This window comes from Amblyomma mixtum, chromosome 3, assembly GCF_055824585.1.
Source record: "Amblyomma mixtum isolate Tamu chromosome 3, ASM5582458v1, whole genome shotgun sequence".
NCBI classification, from domain to species: Eukaryota; Metazoa; Arthropoda; class Arachnida; order Ixodida; family Ixodidae; genus Amblyomma; species Amblyomma mixtum.
The window spans coordinates 192,825,313-192,844,238 of record NC_143014.1 but is presented as its reverse complement, the minus strand read 5'-3'; the positions used below and the strand labels follow the sequence as shown (position 1 = coordinate 192,844,238).

Below are 18,926 nucleotides of genomic sequence, written 5' to 3'. Positions count from 1 at the left end.
CGCTCCTCTGAGGGCAACTAGCAAAGTACTATGACGTGTGCTGTTTATAGGAAATGACGATTTTGCTCTGAGAAACTTGCAGATAAATTATTTTCGCGACATTACACAGAAACACAAGGTTCTGTAATTTACAAATAAATTGACCATTTCCCAGCTGATGCCAAGCCTTGGTGGCTTATATTCAGCTGACCATTGTGGTTTATGGCAATTTATTGGCATGTGTAATTATTACTATGATAAAAGTAACAGTAATAACTCTAGAAGTGTCAAATAAACTGTCACTTCACCCTTTTGTTTTCAATTGCTCTACATGACACTGCCTCACCTGTGAGTGATGCTAGCAGATCTCTTCGTCCTTCTATAAACAGGAACTGCTATCACTGTTGCTGGTGTAGTAGCACCCTTTTTATACTTCTGTAAAGTGCAGGTATTTTTAGTTGTATATTGATAAAGTAATGGTCCTGCACTTCCATAAGAGAAATTCTGGTTTGTGTTGTGGATTGTGTTAGCTTGATTGTGTTAGCTTGTTAAGTACCTGTACCTGTAGCCTCACTGCTTTAGGCTTTGACTTACAAGCGTGGTTCTGCCTTTGTTGTGACTGAGTGGCGCAATTTTTTTGCCTTTTTAGCAGCATTGGACTCTTGAGGGTGGTGGGAGTGGATGCAACTGTGGCAGGCTTTTTTCTGTCCATGTGGCTGCACTAATGGCAACGGCAACTACGTAGTCTGATAATAAAATTCTAGGACATTAATTGGTGTGAAGAAGGCATACTTAATTTCTACTGCATTGCCACCAAGGCTGTTGTGTGTACTGAGGCACCGGAAGGTATGTAGCAAAATGTAGCATCATGCTTCAACTCTGCAGGCATTCCAGATAAACTATGAACAGTGTATCGCTGTTCAACAGCCCCTGCTCTTAAACCAACCCTTGCTTCAAGGTCATCCCTAGCACTTTTCTGTTGCGACAAAATTAAGCATGGCACTTGAATATTTTACCTGCACCTGAGCATCTGAATTTTGCGGAAACTGTGGAAACTAGGAGGCAGAACACCTTGCACTACTCGCACAGACAGCCATGGGTCATATATGCGGATGCCATTCTGAACAGTTGTTGCAGCCAGTTGTGCACCGCACTGCACGTCTCTGCCTTGGTTCCAACTAGGATTTTTTTTATCGGTGGGGAATCTTACTGTTCTATTACCCCATTTCCACTACCTTGAAATTTGTACAAATATACCTCGTTTCACCTAGATGTTCTGCCATTTTTGAAAATAGGCTTTTTGAGTTAAAAAGAACCCTTTTTCGGCATAGCAGCGTCAGCAGTGTGGTGCATAGGAATACGGCTAAGACCTTAGAGCTGCACACGGGCTTGGGCCGGAAGCCTGGAAGCTCTTTGATGTGAGTTTGGGCCCGGGTACAGTGGCGTAGCCAGAAATATTTTTCAGGAGGTGTTACACGCTGCCGGTAAAAAAATAGAAAGAGCCCATACAATATGTCATTTTTCTGCTGTAAAACAGCTGCAGGTTTAGTTGCTTCCTTCACTGTAATATCTGCATAATACGAAGGCACACAGGACTCCGAGGACTTTATTCGTAAACAACATCTATTTTTTCACACACAAAAAAAAAGTGCAAAAAATAAATCGTGGGTTGAGTTGAGTTTGATGGCGCATAAGCGACCAAGGCTATCATGCGCCAAGCTCAGGGTATAAGAAAAATCGTGGATATTTACAATATTTTCACATACTGTACAACAACACAAAAGCTTCTGCTCTACAACAAAGTCGGCAACTGTGAACAAGTGATATTGGTCAACTTCTACCCCATGCATGCGAACCTGCACCCAGACACAGATGCGCTTTAAAAAAAACCCACTTTTTATTTTCGCGATAGTTTATGATCATTAAAGAACTATGCAAAGGATGAAAAAGCAAATTGACGTGAAAATGTATGCTTTATTGGGTGGACTGTGTCTACAATTAAAAGGAGTGTCATACGTCGTACGATGGCGAAGAAGAGTGGCCATTTTCTGCAATAACTACCGCTTCCTATTTGAACAGGAACTAAGTTTGTCAACAAACCGACCCTCTTCTTATTTTCGTTTTTACATTTTATATATCGATGCGGTGTGAATAGCACGGTTGAAAAAAAAGCCAGAAGGAGGGGGGGAGAGGGGGAACTTAGCGCTCAGAAGATTTCAGGGACTGTTCCGACGCCGAAACACCCCCCTTGTCTACGCCCCTACCGGGGTATATTTGTCTTGGATGGGCCGGCCGGGTTTCGCGATCACGAGTGCACGTACAGCCTTGGTCAAAAGTTTAGAGCCCAGGGTGTTTGCTACAGTGGGGCTCCTGTAGCATTCGTGGAAGTCCTACCCATTGGAGGGGGCAAGACTAGAAGTTTTGGAGCTCTGGGAATACACTACGAGCCACATAGTGTCACTCAGAACCAAATCCCCAGGGCTATAAACTGAACAAAGGCTGTATCATATGCGGAAGTGTAAATATGGCTTTGGCCCGCTCGGTGTCTTGCATGCAAAGCAGAAAGTGCTCCGTGTCGAAGGACGAATGGAAGGATGGATGTACAAGGATGGGAGGAAAGTACAAACGCTAACAAAAAGCAAACAAAAGCTAGTTGGGGCTCGACACGCATTTTCGGTTTAGCAAGTACTAACGTTGGGGGAAAGCCACCAGTTGTGGGCGCCTTGCAGTGGGAAGGGTAATAAGAAAGGATGGTTTTGGGAAGTGGAGGTAAGGCTGCGTACCGTAGCACGTGGGGTCGCGGCATCTAGGGAAGCTTTCCTAATGAACTGCGGTATTGCTTGAAGGCTGTTGACCGAGGTCGACAAGAGGAACACGTCACTCTTGCCTCGGGAAAGGGTTAACTTCCACTCGCCGTTGTTGGTACCCAGCGAAGAGAACGATGGGACGTTCTGTGGTGCCATTTTCGGAAAGACTTCAAAACGCACCGCAGCACCGACTGCCTTCTCTTTTGTGCGTCTACCCGGCAAGAGCTACTTGCTCCGGTTACGGCAGGGGAGATGGACAATTGTCGCGGGCAATAGCCAAGTGGGGCCCCCCCCCACATGAATGGCAGTGAAAGAATGCCACTGGCGCCTCCACTACCGCTCGTACTGTCCTGGCGCAGGTTTGGTTGTTGTGTTTTGCCGTAATTGCGTGTCAGCGATGCGAACACACCACCCTTCCTTCCTGTGGGATGTTGCCGTCAAATCGGCATTCGCAGAAGAGTGCCGTGCTATAATTTGCTGGCCTTATCCTCTGACAAGTCAGAAAGTCTGCCAGTCGTGGCACGTCACCTACGGACCTCGCCTGTCACACCTGTTAGTACTTCCGAGCGTTTCGTTCATTTCGTACACTTCGCCAGGTGTCAGTCTTGTACCATGGAGAAGTTCAGTGCTGAAAAGTTGAGAAGCAGCATTTCAAGCGGACGCTTTAAGCTCATTTACAGACCCGATGGTAGGAGCGCTGTACAGTGCAAGCTGAGTAGAGCGTTTTTTGCCTACGAGTCTTCGAAAACGGGAACATCGCATCTGCAGAGGCACTGGTGTAAAAGCAGCTCAGCCAACGCAAGCACAATAACTTCTGAAGCTGCCAAGCAGCATCTACGAAGGAAAAGTTAACTGCAGCTTTAGCACATTTCTGTGTGAAAGGTATGCGCCCATTTGACGTAGTCAGCAGCAGTGGCTTTGAAAAAGTAGCACAAGAGTTAGCACTGGAGCTCGCCATGGCAATGTTCAGGTTGATGATGTCCTTCCTTATCGCACCACTGTCTAGAGAAAGGTAGCCGGTTTAGCAGCACAAGTTCGGGGCAACTTAATGCCGCATGTTGCCACAGCTATGATCGAGGGGCGCTGTGTGATCACTGCGGACATGTAGACAGATGATATTCGCAAAGTGGCATACACGGCAGCTGCAGCACATTACACTGACAGTGAGTGGTGCCTGCACTCTCACGTTCTTTTTATTTGCAGTTTACTCAGGAACGCCGCAAGACGGGGGAAAACGTTCAAAAATGAAAAGAGTTGCAATGCTGTTTTTCTAAACTGGGGATTGACAGGGATGCTCTGCATAAGGCTACGTTCGTGACCGACCAGGGTGCGAACATCATGTCTGCTCTCCAGCCCTACAGCAGAATGAACTGCTGCGTACATCTCCTAAATACTGCTCTTGGAACACATTCTCTGAAGATTTTCTTGCAGCTGAAGCCCCTTGTGTCAGGAAGACACTGGAAAATGTCAAATTAGTCATGAAATTCCTGAAACAAAGTGGCCTAGCTAGCCAACATAACCAAACCGTCTGAAGTAAGTTCCAACAAGATCGAACTCAAAACTTTCTATGCTGATATCTGTATTCGGCCAACTTGCAGAAGTGAGGAACTCTTCAGTCATGGACAATGTGGACGAAACGGTTCGAAAAAAGAATTAATTGCATTTCTGGAACAGTTTTCAGAAGCAACGAGAGCCCTGGAGGCGGATAAAATCACAAAGTTGCCCCTAGCCTTATTGCACTTTGCCAAAGTAGAAAGAATTCTTCATGACCAAGTCCAACCATCATAGGTCACAGAAATGGCGAAGATTCAGCAATGTGCCCAATTTTTCATAAAGACAAAGGTTATCCTGACCATGGAGCACAAGATAGCGATGATTTTCCACCCACAATTTCAACAGCTTAGGATGGTTTCCGAGGAGTGCGATCAAGTGTATGGGCGTATACGAGAGCTCGTCGCGTTGTCACCAGGGGAGTTGCTGGCCTCTATGCAAGAACAACCTCCAGCGAGAAAGCCATGCATGAATTCGTTCAGTGAGTGGAGCAAAGAAACCAGCAATCGGAATGCCGAAAGATATGAGCTGACTGATTGCTTAGCTGCAGAAGCTACCCCTTGCTCAGAGGTTGAGCTATTAGTTTTGAAGAAGCAAGGACGCTACATACCAGAAACTTTCACTGCTTGCTAAAAAAGTATTAGCCATTCTGGCCACCAGTTCAAGCAGCAAGAGAAATTTCAGTGTTGCCGAATTCATAATGCAAGAGCGCCGCACTTGCCCCAAGCCGTCAACAGTGGGCAACTTGTGGTTCTTACACAATAACTTCGAGATAATTCCATACCTATATGCGCTGTCTGTAAATATTTACAAATTTTCATCTGGAATGCGAGGGCAAAATTTAAATGTCATCGAAATAAACTCATTTTCCTGAAGTTATCTCTTTCTCTGTCATCGTCGCTTCAACTGCACTTATTGCGGGTTCTTCAGTGTCGGACCGGGCCGCCTGTCAGTAGGGTAGGGCCCGGGCCAGGCGCAAGCTTGAAATTTCGGCCCGTGCACAGCTCTACGAGATATGCCAACTCATAGGCTGGTTAAATAATATTGAGTAGTTATCGAACTATTACTGTTAGGCTCCCCATTTATTGAAATGCGTGTAGCCCATCATAATATTCACCAGTTTTTAGAATTTCAAAAACAAAGTTGCCCTTGGCGCTATGGCCCAACAAATTCTGGCTACTACAATCGGCCCACCCCCTCTCGAATCTCCATGACAGAGTTCCTACAAACAAAATGAGGTGACTCCACGGCAACATCGCTGCGACAGCGGCTTGTTTTGCTTTGCAGTCACCGCAGATGATGTGAATATCAGAGTACCCCTGATCGAATCAGGCAGACACCTCAAATAAATGTAATACAAAACAATTCCGCCAACCAAATGCCACTTCTGCAAATTTGAGCCCAAACATTTTACCGGTTTAGCCAAGAGAAGCATTCTACAACGCATGTAAAATTGAGGAACACGCTGCATATGACATTCACTTGAAAGCTTTCCTAGCTATTTTACTTACGGCGATCCATGGCAGCAACGAACTTGCTCCTGAAATGGCCATCAAACAACAGTATGCATACTTTCGCAAAGGTGGTAGAACCTATAGGAAAGTGCTGGTGTACACTAGTAATAAAGCAGTGCCATAGAGCATAAGCTCTGTTTATTTGCCAACTGTGCACCAATGATGCCTCACTCAGGCGATTTCCATGGCTTCAACTTCCACATGCTTCACAACAGTTTCTTCCACTTCAATTGGAACTACATTGGCTGCCAAGACTGCGGTTGTTCCCTTCTTGAATTTGTAGCTCAGATGCCTAAGCAAAAGATAAAGGCAAAGGGCATTACAATTAGTCACTTAACAATAAACGCTAGAAAAGACATGAAAAAAAATTTACAATCAATGCGACTCGTAACAGAGAATGCATTACAATTAGTGTTCCTTCCAGACAGAGCAGCAGCTGCTGCCAACGGGTTCAGACTGTGTCCGTGGGCAGCATGATCCAGTCCATCAATCACCAAGTACCCCGCTCCACTTTCTCAGCCCCTCGACTCTATTTGGCAACCACAGTGTCCCACTTGCCTCCCAACCTCTCCCTCCCTACTCTCCACTGAAAGCGGAGAAGGGGGATTGCCTTCTCTGCACTTAGCCTTCTGCCAACCGAGGCTTCCATGCCAACAACACCAGACACTTTTTGCAATAATGGGTGTTCGCATAAAAAAAATTAAAACGCATTAGAAAATGAGTGGAGGATGAACTTCCCAAGAAACAACACAAAACTGAACTCAAATGAACTGCCATTTTCACTTCATTCCTAACTATATTTCTTCCAATCCCACCTCTCTTTTCTGGAGGGGTGGCTCACAGACAACTCTCCCAATGGCAAAGGCATCAATTTCATACGTTTGGGAAGTCCTATCAGTCACCACGAACCAACTTGGGTACAAATTGCAGCATCTAAAATATAGCGTGAAATGGAGAGGTCTTCCTTCTCACTCTTTGGATAACTGTGTATCAAACAAAAATAGCACAGGGGCAGAACAGGGAAAATGAAAGACAGAATCATTCCCTGTTCTGCCTCTGCACTATTTTTGTTTGACGTGTTACCAACAAGCCCAAACTGCCACCTTAATACAGTTCTTGTGTGTGATGTATGCATGTCTTTTGGCCTTCATTTCCATAAAAGAATGTTAATTTCAATTCTGTAGAAGAATGTTGATTGGCACTGCAGACACAGTGTCTTGGGTACAAATTGCAGCATCTAAAATAGAGCGTGAAATGGAGAGGTCTTCCTTCTCACTCTTCGGATAGCTGAATTAAACTGAAAGAATGACCCCCTGCATGCCTTTTCATTAAACAACTTTTGAAACACCCACACAAAAGCAAAGGAAATGCATAAGCTACTACAATTCAATTCAACCTAGTTATAGCGAACAGGTAAAAAATTGTGAAACAGTTCAATAGAGCTGAAATTTGTAAAATGAAATTTCACCACAAACGCACGGAAGAGCAGTGCAATTCAGACAGTTAAGGGATGGAAACTCTTACTAGAGAGTAGGGGTGGGCCTTAAGCACCGCTTTGAAGCCACTCGCAGCGATTCCAGTGGCCGCGGAAACCCAAGCGCCATGTGCCAGTTAGCTTGGCTTTTCTGTGCAGCGCAGCCAGCACACAGCAACAGCAAAATGCAAGCAAGCCAAATGCAAAATGCAAGCTAGGGTGGCTTCTCCACATTACAGTGGCATCACGTGAAAAATAGGCGCCAGAACGAAAGCTATCACTGTTTTCACCACCTCCGTATGAGTGCTGTGTTTATTGGCGCATAAGCAGCTAAGGCTATCATACCTCCGTATGAGTGCAGGGAGGCTACTGCAAGGCTACACCTGAACATACTGCTAGCTCCGGGGTGCTGTCAATGTGCGTGAGTAGGTGCAAACAATGACAAACGCTTACAGCATCACCACCGGTTGCTTGTGCAGCGAGGAAAAGCTCACTGCCAGCCATCTGAGCTGACACAGCCTGGCGCTGGGGGTTCGATTTATCCATTTTATGGTCAACCACCTTCAACATATAAAGTAAGAATTGCTAGTGTTTGTCACAAATATTTGCTAACAGTTTGATACAGCCAATAGTTCGCAATACCCATGTCCGCTATATCAAGGTTTGACTGCACTTAGCATGCTGTCTTAATCGGACTGAAGTAGAGCAATGCACTGTCGCAGAAAAATGAAAAAAAAGCAAGAACTTCCTACCGCTCGCCCTTCTTATTTGCTTCTTCATAAGGGCGTACATGGGCTAATCCACCACGAGTGATCACACACATGTCCACATTGCCGCCTGATCCCAAGTCATTGAAGATACCAGCAGCGATGGCATCCCTCACCAACTTCTTTCCCTCTTCCAGCTATGAAAGAAAATAGAACACAAATTTCACACAGAGTAGAAACCTTACAGGGGCTACTTTTTGCTAATACAGCCACTTATTTTCAACCTGTGCAGCATGTTTCACGAGTTACTGCTCTACCGTTATATTGAAATACTCCAGTTCATCCACTCAAAACCACAATTCCACCCAAAAACTATGAGGACGCTTAAGTCACCTTAAGAGTGGGATGCAATAGCATTAGACCTCACAATTGTCATAGCTTCTGTTGCAACTTCTGTGTGTGTTTGAGTCATTTTCTTTGCAATTTTCTGTCCATCAACTGCCTTATTTGGACTGCTAGCTGCAGTAGCAGGTATCTGCTGTGCTGTGATGGTGCAGACATTTGCATGTTGTATCACATTTTTTTTCAGATTTTTTTTAGATTCTCTACCAAGGTTGCTCACAACCCAGTGGGAAGGTTGCGACATCAATAACCTATCTCGACTAATTATTAATTGCCATATGCCGTGGTGGGCAGGTTGTGATGATGTCACCTCTCTAGACCAATCAGCGAATTTTCATCTCTGACATTGGCAGGGTTATTGTGTGACTACTCTGAAGCTATAGCATTAATACTAAATGAATCAGACTTGCACAGTTCAAAGTACGAAGTTCTTACCTGGAAACAGTGAAATTTACAACTTCACTAGACATCAAAACAGAATGAAACGAACATACTTCCTATAGCTAGTTCTAGAAACTTTGTTTGCATACAGTTCTGTTTAATGACAGTGATAACTTTACAGCTCCCAGTGCAATTTTTTTCTTTATATGCTTGAGACTACATCCCTGTGGTCTCACACGCACTGCCTACAAAGCTTCTGCCAGAAGCTCTTGTGCCTTGAATTCTGTCGACGCTGAAACAAAAAACAAAAACAAGTGCAGCTTGTAGAAGAGTGTTAACATGAGTGCAAGAAATACAGACCCAGGCTATCACATAGAACGGTTGTCAAAACCAGATGCTTATGTTCAAATTACAGTGGTAGCTCGATGATGCGAATACACCAAATTCCCGGGCCAAAAAAATGTACAATGCCCAGAAATTCAGATGTTCTGAACTCTCCCGTGGCACTACAGATGATATGAACACAGGAACTGCACCTGCAAGCAATAAGCACTGCCAGCGCCAGTCATGCCGCATACACCATGAGCGCCGAATGGTGGCACATGATGCACACATAATGCTGCAATCACCAGTCATGCAGTACGCATTGCAAGCATTAAGTGCTGGTGTGCGGCAGTATATAAATCCTGTAAGCCAGAACAGATTTGTGCACATGCATTCCTCGTGCTTCAGCATATGGATCTTGCTTGTTTTTTGATGACAAATGTTTGTCCTGACCCTGCGAGATTTGCATCACTGGTAATCTACTGCAGTTCAAAACTCCAAACTCAAGTACCATATAATCTCGTGCAAAAGCTGCAACCGTGTATGGGCCGCAACCCCGTTTTGGATGGACTAGATAATCGAAAAAAAAAAAAAAAAGACAGTCATGTTTTTTTTCTAATTCGTGTAAGGGCTGCTCCTTCAAAATTCACACCCAAATTTAAAAAAAAAAAAAGTGCGGCCCTTACATGAGTTCATAAGGTAACATTTGTATTACCCGTGCATATTATCCCGTAAGAGTGATCACACAGTACACATTAAATAGAAAAATGTGACTAACAGGAATGTTGCAAGTCCCAAATGTTGAGAGGGACGACAAGGAATGGTTAAATTTTTCATGCATCAAGGCGAAAGGGGAACCTAAACTTTTACAAAAGAGGGTAAAGGAGGACCAGAAACTTAGATAAGTTGAGGAAAGGATAGGGGCACAAGAGTTGAAGGCAGTGATGAAGCTAATGTTAAGAGATTTTTTTTTTCTTTCCTTGCAGTACCCTGTATCACTGTATCACATTTAGAGGCACCCAAAGCTTGGTAAAAGAACTGTAAAGGTCAGTGCCATTGGCACACCCTTCAGCTGTGAAGCCCGTTGTGCGCTTCACATCAGACAACCTTGGTTCTCACTCAGATAATGTGCGTATGTACAAAACGACACACTCGCGTTTATGGCGGAAAACACAAGCAGCAGGGTGGGCCCAATTTCATTCCATTGATTGTTGATTGAAGGATACTCTTCGTGCTCTTGCCGACATGAATAAAGAAAGAGTAAGGGGAGGGGGCAGACTGCGTGGCTTGCTGCGTGGCCGCCACTGACAGCCACTGACAGCCACGAGGTTGCAGTGGTGGAACAAGCCATCGTGTCGACGGTGTGCTCTGAGCACTTATAAGAGAATGATGACACCAAAACTAAAACTCAAGACGGGTGCATTGTTCCCGTCACCCACGAGGCAGCTGGCACAGACAGATGTGCTGAGGCAGCTTGCAAGCTCGCAATATAAGCAAGACGCACATAACGCCGTTTTTGCTGAAGAAAGGGCAGAAGTGAAGGACCACTTTAATCACAAATAAAGGCTCTTGCCGCCAGCTATCCAAGGTGCATTTCTGACGGATTCTTAGCACGCTAGGAGACAAATTTAAATGTAGCAAAATTTCAGTATTATAAGTACACTGCCGATTTTACGGACTTCGTTAAATCGAGGTTTAACTGTATTGTGGAGCCATCTTCCACGTGCAAAGTGATCACAACAGTGTGTCAGAATCAGGAAAAGCACACCACAAGGGATGCAACACAGCATGCTGCCTATATCACATGACCAGCCCCGCTGCGGAGGCTCGGTGTTCAGGGCACTCGACTGCTGAGGCCAAGGACAAGGGTTAGGTCCAGGCCACAGTGGCTGCATTTCGATGGAGGTGAAACGCAAGGTACTACTTGTGTACCACGCAATGTCAGTGCATATTAAAGGGGCCCAGAAACACAATTTTAGTTAACTGTTTTGCCTGTTGATTGCATACAGTGAGTTATAATGGTGCTATTAGCGCCGGTAATACCGCGTATATTCCGTTTTTTAATATTTTAATGTCCTCCCAAAAACAACTTCATAGCTCTGATGGTGCCGCCACACAGTGGCGGGTTTTTAGCAGCGGATATGACATCACCTGGCGCGAGCTTGATGATCGGACAAATAGTAAATATGCTTCAAATTGTGTGAATAAATAGAGACACATTTTGTCTCCTGTCTGCTTTTTATATTAGATCAACAAAACAACTTGTTTGTCTTAGATAAAAGCCCTGCAATGCAAGTAAAATAAAAATACACCACCAGGGGCGCTCTGGCATGGAAACGACGCTGCTAGTCTCAGCAAGAACGAGTTACAGAGAGCAGGCAACCATGGAGTACAAACTTCCACGACGTGCTCTGGCTGGCTGTTTTGATTGGTTGGTTTTATGGGGTTTAACGTCCCAAAGCGACTAAGGCTATGAGAGACGCCGTAGTGGAGGGCTCCGGAAATTTCGACTACCTGGGGTTCTTTAACGTGCACTGACATCGCACAGTACACGGGCCTCGAATTTCTCCTCCAAAGAAATTCAATCGTCGCGGCCGGGATCGAACCCGCGTCTTTCGGGACAGCAGCCGAGCACCATAGCCACTGAGCCACCGCGGCGGCCCTGTTTTGATTGGTTGCGCCAGGTGCCGTCATTGGGAGAGCGAAATAGGAGTGGGAAGCCCCGCCAAAATCGAGTTGAGGGCAGCGTTTTGTTTGCTTGTATTTTGAAATTTCTTCACTGAATAACTCCCGTTCCTGTGCATCGATTCCTGTAATTCTTTTTAAGTCAGCATCTGTGTGACATAAACAACCCACCTGAAGTGTAGCCGGTATCCCCCCAAGCAGTGTTTCGCAGCCCCTTTAAGGAACCCCAAGAGGTCGAAATTAATATGGAGCACTCCACAAAGACATCCCTCATGGCCAATGTCACTTCAATCCCACATGCCATGCCGTACACCATACCACACCATATCCCATACCATCAATATACAGTATTTACTCAAATATAGGCCGGTACTTTATTTTTAATAAATCGTTTACGAAAGTCGGGGGTCGGCTTAGATACGAGGATGCGGTTTACCCGCAATGATGATGATGATGACCGCTATACATGTAATGCCATCTCGCGGCTGCAGCTTGTAGCTGCTTGCAGGTTTGCAGGCTCCATTTTGCTTGTTCGAACGTTGTGAACAAAGGTCTCGCCGTCCTGTGCTTGCTTGTGTTCGTTGCCATGTGACCTAGAGGAAGGCCCGTATTCGTGGTGCAATGGGGCCTATCAAGCGACGCCATTACACCGCGGCTTTTAAGCGGAAGGTAGTTTTGGCGGCGGAAAGCATTTCAAACCTACAAGCCCAGCGCAACTTCGGCATGGACGAGAAAAATGTGCGCTGGTGGCGGAAGCAGCGGAACGAACTTTTCAACTCCGCTGCAAACCGAATTACCTTCACTGGACCGAAGAGCAGGCGACACCAAGAGGTGAAGAAGGATGTCGCCAACTTTATAAGAAAGCAAAGGGAAGGTGCGATGCCCGTGAAGACGGAAATAATACAGCTGAAAGCGAGGGAGATCGCAAACATTAGAGGCGTCCCACGGACCCAATTTAAGGCCAGCAGGGGCTGGGTCAATCGCTTCATGAAGCGTTTCGCGTTCAGCCTGCGACAGCGGACTTCCATATGCCAAAACCTACAGCCTGACTCTGAGGAGAAGCTGGTGGCATTTCAGCGCTTTGTAATCAAGAAGCAGCTGGAGAAGCAGTACAGTCTGGGCCAAATCGGCAAGGCCGATCAGACACCAGTGTACTTCGACATGCTTGTGGGGTACAGAGTCAATGAGAAGGGCGCAAAAAAGGTGAAAGTAGGAACTGCCGGATACGAGAAGCAGCGTCTTACCATAATGTTATGTTGCATGGCCGATGGGCGAAAACTGCTGCTGTACCTCATTTTTAAGTGGAAGACATTTCCGCCCGGAGAGGTTTTCCCTAAAAACGTCGTTGTGCACACACATGAGAATGGGTGGATGAGTGGTGCCCTTGTCGAAGATTGGGTGAAGACCATTAGGTAACGCCGTGCAGAGCCCTGTTGTTCAAAGTCTCTCTCCTAGCTCTCAACTCCTACCGCGGCCACTTGACAGATGCCATAAAGTCAGCGCTTTTGGAAGGCAGTACGGACATTGCAGAATACCCGCAGGAATGACGAGCCAGCTACAACCGCTCGAGGTTGCAATCAACAAGCCCTTTAAGGATAGGCTTCGGAAGCACTATAACGACTGGCTGCCGCTCCAAGACCACCAGCTCACACCAACTGGGCGCATTAGGCATGCTTCGCTACGCCAAGTGGCGAACTGGGTTGCCGCAGCATGGGAGGAAATTCTGGCCGAACTGATCGTGCGTGCCTTCCAAAAGTGCAGCGTCTCAAACGCGCTGGACGGAAGCGAAGACAGTGCGCTGTGGGAAGAAGCCAGCGACAAAGAGGACAGCGATGACGGTGATGTCGACGAAGACGATGAGTGAACATTCGACGCGCTACGACGAGCGTCGCAAGCGTAACAAAATGCATGTTCTAGTCCGAGTCAATGCCTTATTTCATTCAGCTTGCATTCGAGTAAACTTTTTTTTATTTTCTGACCTTATGGATTTCGGGGGTCGGCCTAGAATTGAGTAAATACGGTAAACATATACATCACTCCCAGACATTTACACTCCACTTTCGATGTAATAACGTTAGCATTCGATACAGACAATAAATTCAAAACGCCTAAACTAGATATGACGCGGTCAAACTGAATTTGCAACATAAAAGCAAAATACTTGAACATAAGAACTAAGCATGCACTTCTATTATACAATGTGTTGTGCGCAAAAAATACATACAGACATGTCAGGCTTCCAGTCACGCTCAAACACAGCCATTGCAGCCAAGGATCCCGACCCCATGGTCACAAAAGGAAGCCTGTCTGTAGAGCCATGTGGGTGAATGCTGCAGAGGACTCCACCAGTTGTGTCCACACCCCCAAGCACCAGTGCTGCACTGATGTAGCCCTGGTACCTGGGAGAAAAACAGTGCAGCACTGACACTGAGCCTCCAAAACATACTTTCCACTGTGCACGAACGGACAACTTCTAGCCCTGCTAAAATTGACTGCAATATGAATCGTGACCTCTCTGTTAATTCCAGTCTCATGTTGCCATTATTCTCAGTAACTAACAGATATAATGACAGCCCTTTACTTTCAAATAATATCGAGAAACAAGCCATTAAACACACTTGGGCTAAAGGTTACCTGCTCAACATGTTTGCCTAGTACATTGATTAACTTGCATATCCCAGATGAGTGTGTCTTGCAATAAAACATGCAACCTACACATGAACTGTAATGCAAGGATAAAACCAATGCATACCGGAAGAGCATCTGCTTCAGCATGCGGTTAGCTGTGCACACGGGCACAATCCGACCAGTGGCCAAGCGATGAAGTTCCAACTGTGACGATATCATTCTCGTAGTCTTCATTGTATCAGCAGCAGTGCCTGCACCACAGCAACTGACGAGGAGAAAATGAAAAATGCACTCATCAAACATTAGCGTGGGGCCATCCCACCTACAGACTGAAAATTTCATTCTGCATCCCTGCATGCTGCTACCACAAAAAACTAAGGCAATTACAAGCATTTGCACCAATGGTGCACCAGCCTGCATGCTGTCAAAGAAGAATGAGGGTGGTGATTGATGATACCACAACAGCACATAGTTTTGGTGACCCCTTCATCAGATATGATGTACATAGTGCTCAGGTGTTCCTTCAACCTGGAGAACAGCCAGACGTCTGACATTGCAAGGTTTATTTTGCAAGGTGGGTTAGGCAAAACAGCCGCCTTTATTCTTCTATGAAGGCATGCCGAGACTAGTGCACAGGTGGGCAAAGTGTACTATCGGCCGGAAAAGTAATGAACCACGGCTCCAGCAGCAGAAGCGGCAGCGGTGCTGCACCATAGTGCTGCTATCTTGCGCCGCTCACTTGCCGCCAGGGTGCCCAGAGCGGCGATGGATTTCGCTCTTGCTCTCGCATGGGTGCTTGTCATGCTTGATAAATTTCTGGTGCTACATTCGTGACCTCTCCTGTTGACGGCTGCCACAAAGCAGAGTTCACATCACCAGTAGTCGAGTACATGGCGCTGTTTCACTGTAGAGGGGCAGGCAAATGGATGACCGCACAGCATTAAAGGTGCACTAAAGAGGATTCTGAGCTCGTCTTCTCACCGCGGGAACTCGATCTACATCCTCCAAGAATTCTTAGAAACTTCAAATTATTGTCCTGTGCAACCAATTTCCCTATTAAATTAAATGTCCCGACTCCCGCCTTTTTTTCTTTTTGAACTCACCTCCGAAAGTAGGAGGAGTCAACCAAAGCGTGGAGTACCTTTCAGCCAGTCACATGGCGGTTTTCCGCTCTGCCGTCAGCGGAGTGATACGTAAAGCAGAGTGTACGCGTATTTTTATTTCTGTGGGCCCAATTTGCGGCTACGTTGTCTGTGACTGAAATTATTTAATCACGGAAACCTAAAAAACAAAATAAAACAAAAAGTGAAGCCGCCACGCGACTAGTTGAAAGGCACTCCACGCGTCACCTCCTTTCGGAGGAGAGTTAAAAAAAAAAAGACAGAAGTCTGGACGTTTAATTCGATTTAATAGGGAAATCAGCTGCACAGGACAATAATTCGAAGTTTCTAAGAATGCTTGGAGCATGTAGATGAAGCTCCCGTAGTAAAAAAACGAGCTCAGAATCCTCTTTAATGCGCCTCTGAACTGTCGCACTCTGAAGAAAAGAAGCGCCGTTTAGTTTTATGTTCCTGATTATATCCCCCTCCCAACGTTAAAAAAATAGGGCTGTGTTTTTTCCTTCATTCCTGATATGCAAACTTGCCTCATCAGTGAAAAGCTTAAATGCTAAGGGCACATCCAAGTTTGTTCTTTTTACCGAGGTGTAATAAAAGGTCTTACACTCACAATTAAGAACGCGCAGTATTATGTATTTACACCAGATGCAAGAACCTTGTAGGTGATGTGGCTCTTTTTCTCTGTGAACACTCCCGCAAACTTTTTTGCTTCTGTTTCTGATCCGTTATCATACACAACAGTTGTGGCCAAGAGGCTTGGGCGTCCGCTTTGGCTGCGGGAGGTGGCTGGTTCGAAAGCCACTGTAAAGGGCTCCAAAAATTTCGACCACCTGGGGCTCTTTAACGTGCACAGACATCGCACAGCACACGGTCTAGAATTTCGCCTCCATCAAAATTCAACCGAGGCAGCCGGGATTGAACCCGATACTTTTGGGTCAGCAGCCGAGCACCATAACCACTGAGCCACCAAGGTGGCCCGTGAAGTCTAAGGGTACCAACACGCAAGTGAAAAAAAATTTCGCAGGAGTGTTCACAAATAAAAATGCTGCATCGCCTACAACGCTATCATGTCTGGCGTCAGTACATACTGTGCATTTTTAATCGTAAGTGAAAGACCTCTCATTACATGCCGGTGAAAAGAAGAGACCCATACTCATGCTCAGCAGTTCATTTTTGACTGATGAGGAGGCGGGTTCGCATGTCAGGAGCGAAGGCAAAAAACACAGCACTAATTTTTAACACGGGGGGGGGGGGGGGGGGAATAGAAGAGCAGTTGAATGCCACACTGGAAATTTACCACGCGTGACAAGCACCCGCGTGAAAGCAAGGGCGAAATCCTTCGTTACTCGTGCCGCTAGTTGCCACCCTGGCAACTAGCGAGCGGCGCGGTGCAGCCCTGCAGTCGCCCCTGCCGCCAGAGCCATGGTCTATTTACTTTCCTGGCCGATAGTACATCCACTGACATGGACTAGATGAAAAGCGATTCCTTCATGGGAAAGAGGTCACCGCATTCATTCATTTGCATTCATCTGAATGCAACACCTAAATTGAGACAGAAATGTTAACAGCGTTGCAGCAAGACGTACACAAGAAAGACTGACACAGGACATGCGCATGTGCACGTCTTGCTGTAGCGCCATTACCATTTCTGTCTCAAATAATGCACCATCTAGCCCAGATTGACGTTCTTCTAAAACATCTAAATTCCATCAATAATTAAGAGTCCAAGAGGCATAACTTACTAAACATATCTCGTACACTACAAAACAAACAACCAGTTAGCGAGCAACATGTTGCGCATCCCAGACAACTTTAGCAACCCCACCACCATACTTTGCATAACAGCCAAACACACTGCACAGAAAATCAGTGTTACATACTATAACAATCAGCATTCGTCCACCACTCTGCACAAAAATTAGCCCAATTATTCACTCTCCGCTCCAGCAACTTTTTTCAGTTAAATGCAGTGAAGACAAGAATTCCAGTCGATCACTTCTCTTCAGGAGGCAAGTGCTAACTCTCAAATTCAGATACCTGATGGGTTTACAACACATCCTACTAAACAGTTCCAGCAGGAGTCACTTTGATACTTGAATAAACTGATAACTACAGAGCAGTAAGACTGATTACAACTTACTGTATGTATCATGCATAATGTCTCAGCAGAATCTCCACCTTCTGGGATATGCTGGTGGCATTTTGAGACGCAAGAAGCCATGGCATTATTACCATGCACTTACAGAAACATCCTCATGTTTCAGCAGCTATCATGCCTGATTTATAGCGAACTCTAATCGCTCTTCGTTGCTCTAATTGCAACATGACATTTTGTTGAAGGTTGTCAGCCCGTCCACTTGCGCCACATGCAAAGCAGTTATCCCGTATAACAGCCGAGTGCTGCTACCATAGTGCTAAATCTATTTGAAAATATTGTGCACAACACCTAAGTGTCATTGCAGTCTTCGAACATATTGAATGTGAACGCGTATGGCATTATACTATGCGTACTGGAAGAGCAGTGAGGCTATAACTGAAGCGCTAACTTGACCTTTCAGATTTGAAGCAAAACATACTAGATGTTAGGAGCAAGGTAGTGGATCTTGTCGCAGTTCTTGTCCGCAACAAAACCTCCAGCGGTGGCCCGGGTATCGGCCCCCAAGATTACTCCGTCCTGAACAAGACAAAGCAAAAGCGTTAGTTACGCTGTATAGAACGAGCATAGGCGGGCCACAACGAAAAGATTTTTCACCTTGAACACTATGCCAGCAATAGTTGTACCGGTCTTTGTTGCCTTGGGTAGTGGAAATCCTTGCGATTGCAGGAAAGCATTCCTGAAAAGATCCAAAATCCATGCACGCGTCATATAAGCCGAGAAAAAGGCTTTTTCCCATTGAAAGCACTTTATGCTTTACAGAGGACTTGAATGTGTTGGAAAAGATTGGAGGAGAAAAAAGAGCCAAGAAAAATGTGTCGAATCATTGTAGTTGAATGCAGCTGAAACATACCAATTTCAGCTACATCCACGAATTACCCGGCCCCTCTATTGACCTGCATGCGACCAAAATGCCTTCCAATTGACAAACACGTGTCTACTAATAATTCTGTCCCACCTGCGACAATTTTCGAAGCAAAATCCTGAAGAAGGCTCGACGAGCGCTGTCGCGGCAGCAGCCATTTTCTTCAGAACTGGACGGATTGACTTCTCGACGATTGCGGCGCCCTGCGGCCCCTGAAGGCTGATTTTGCAAAAGTGCGCGGAAACGAATGCAAATTATTTGAATTTCTAAATTTTAACCACGTCAGTCGCTGTTTAAATGAAAGCAAACATCATTTAATCACTACATACATTTTTT

At 45.7% G+C, this 18,926-nt stretch overlaps 1 protein-coding gene across 1 annotated transcript; it reads right to left on the bottom strand.

Moving 5' to 3' along the window:
• Positions 1-5,959: 5,959 nt before the first annotated feature.
• On the bottom strand, positions 5,960-18,827 carry Prosbeta2 (Proteasome beta2 subunit). Its single transcript, XM_089582314.1, has 7 exons — positions 18,684-18,827; positions 18,323-18,404; positions 18,147-18,244; positions 14,577-14,717; positions 14,049-14,223; positions 8,078-8,229; positions 5,960-6,143 (listed from the first exon to the last, which is right to left on the bottom strand). Exons 1-7 carry the CDS (start codon positions 18,746-18,748, stop codon positions 6,023-6,025), a joined length of 834 nt encoding a protein of 277 aa, XP_089438440.1. The 5' UTR covers positions 18,749-18,827; the 3' UTR covers positions 5,960-6,022.
• Between the last annotated feature and the right edge of the window lie 99 nt (positions 18,828-18,926).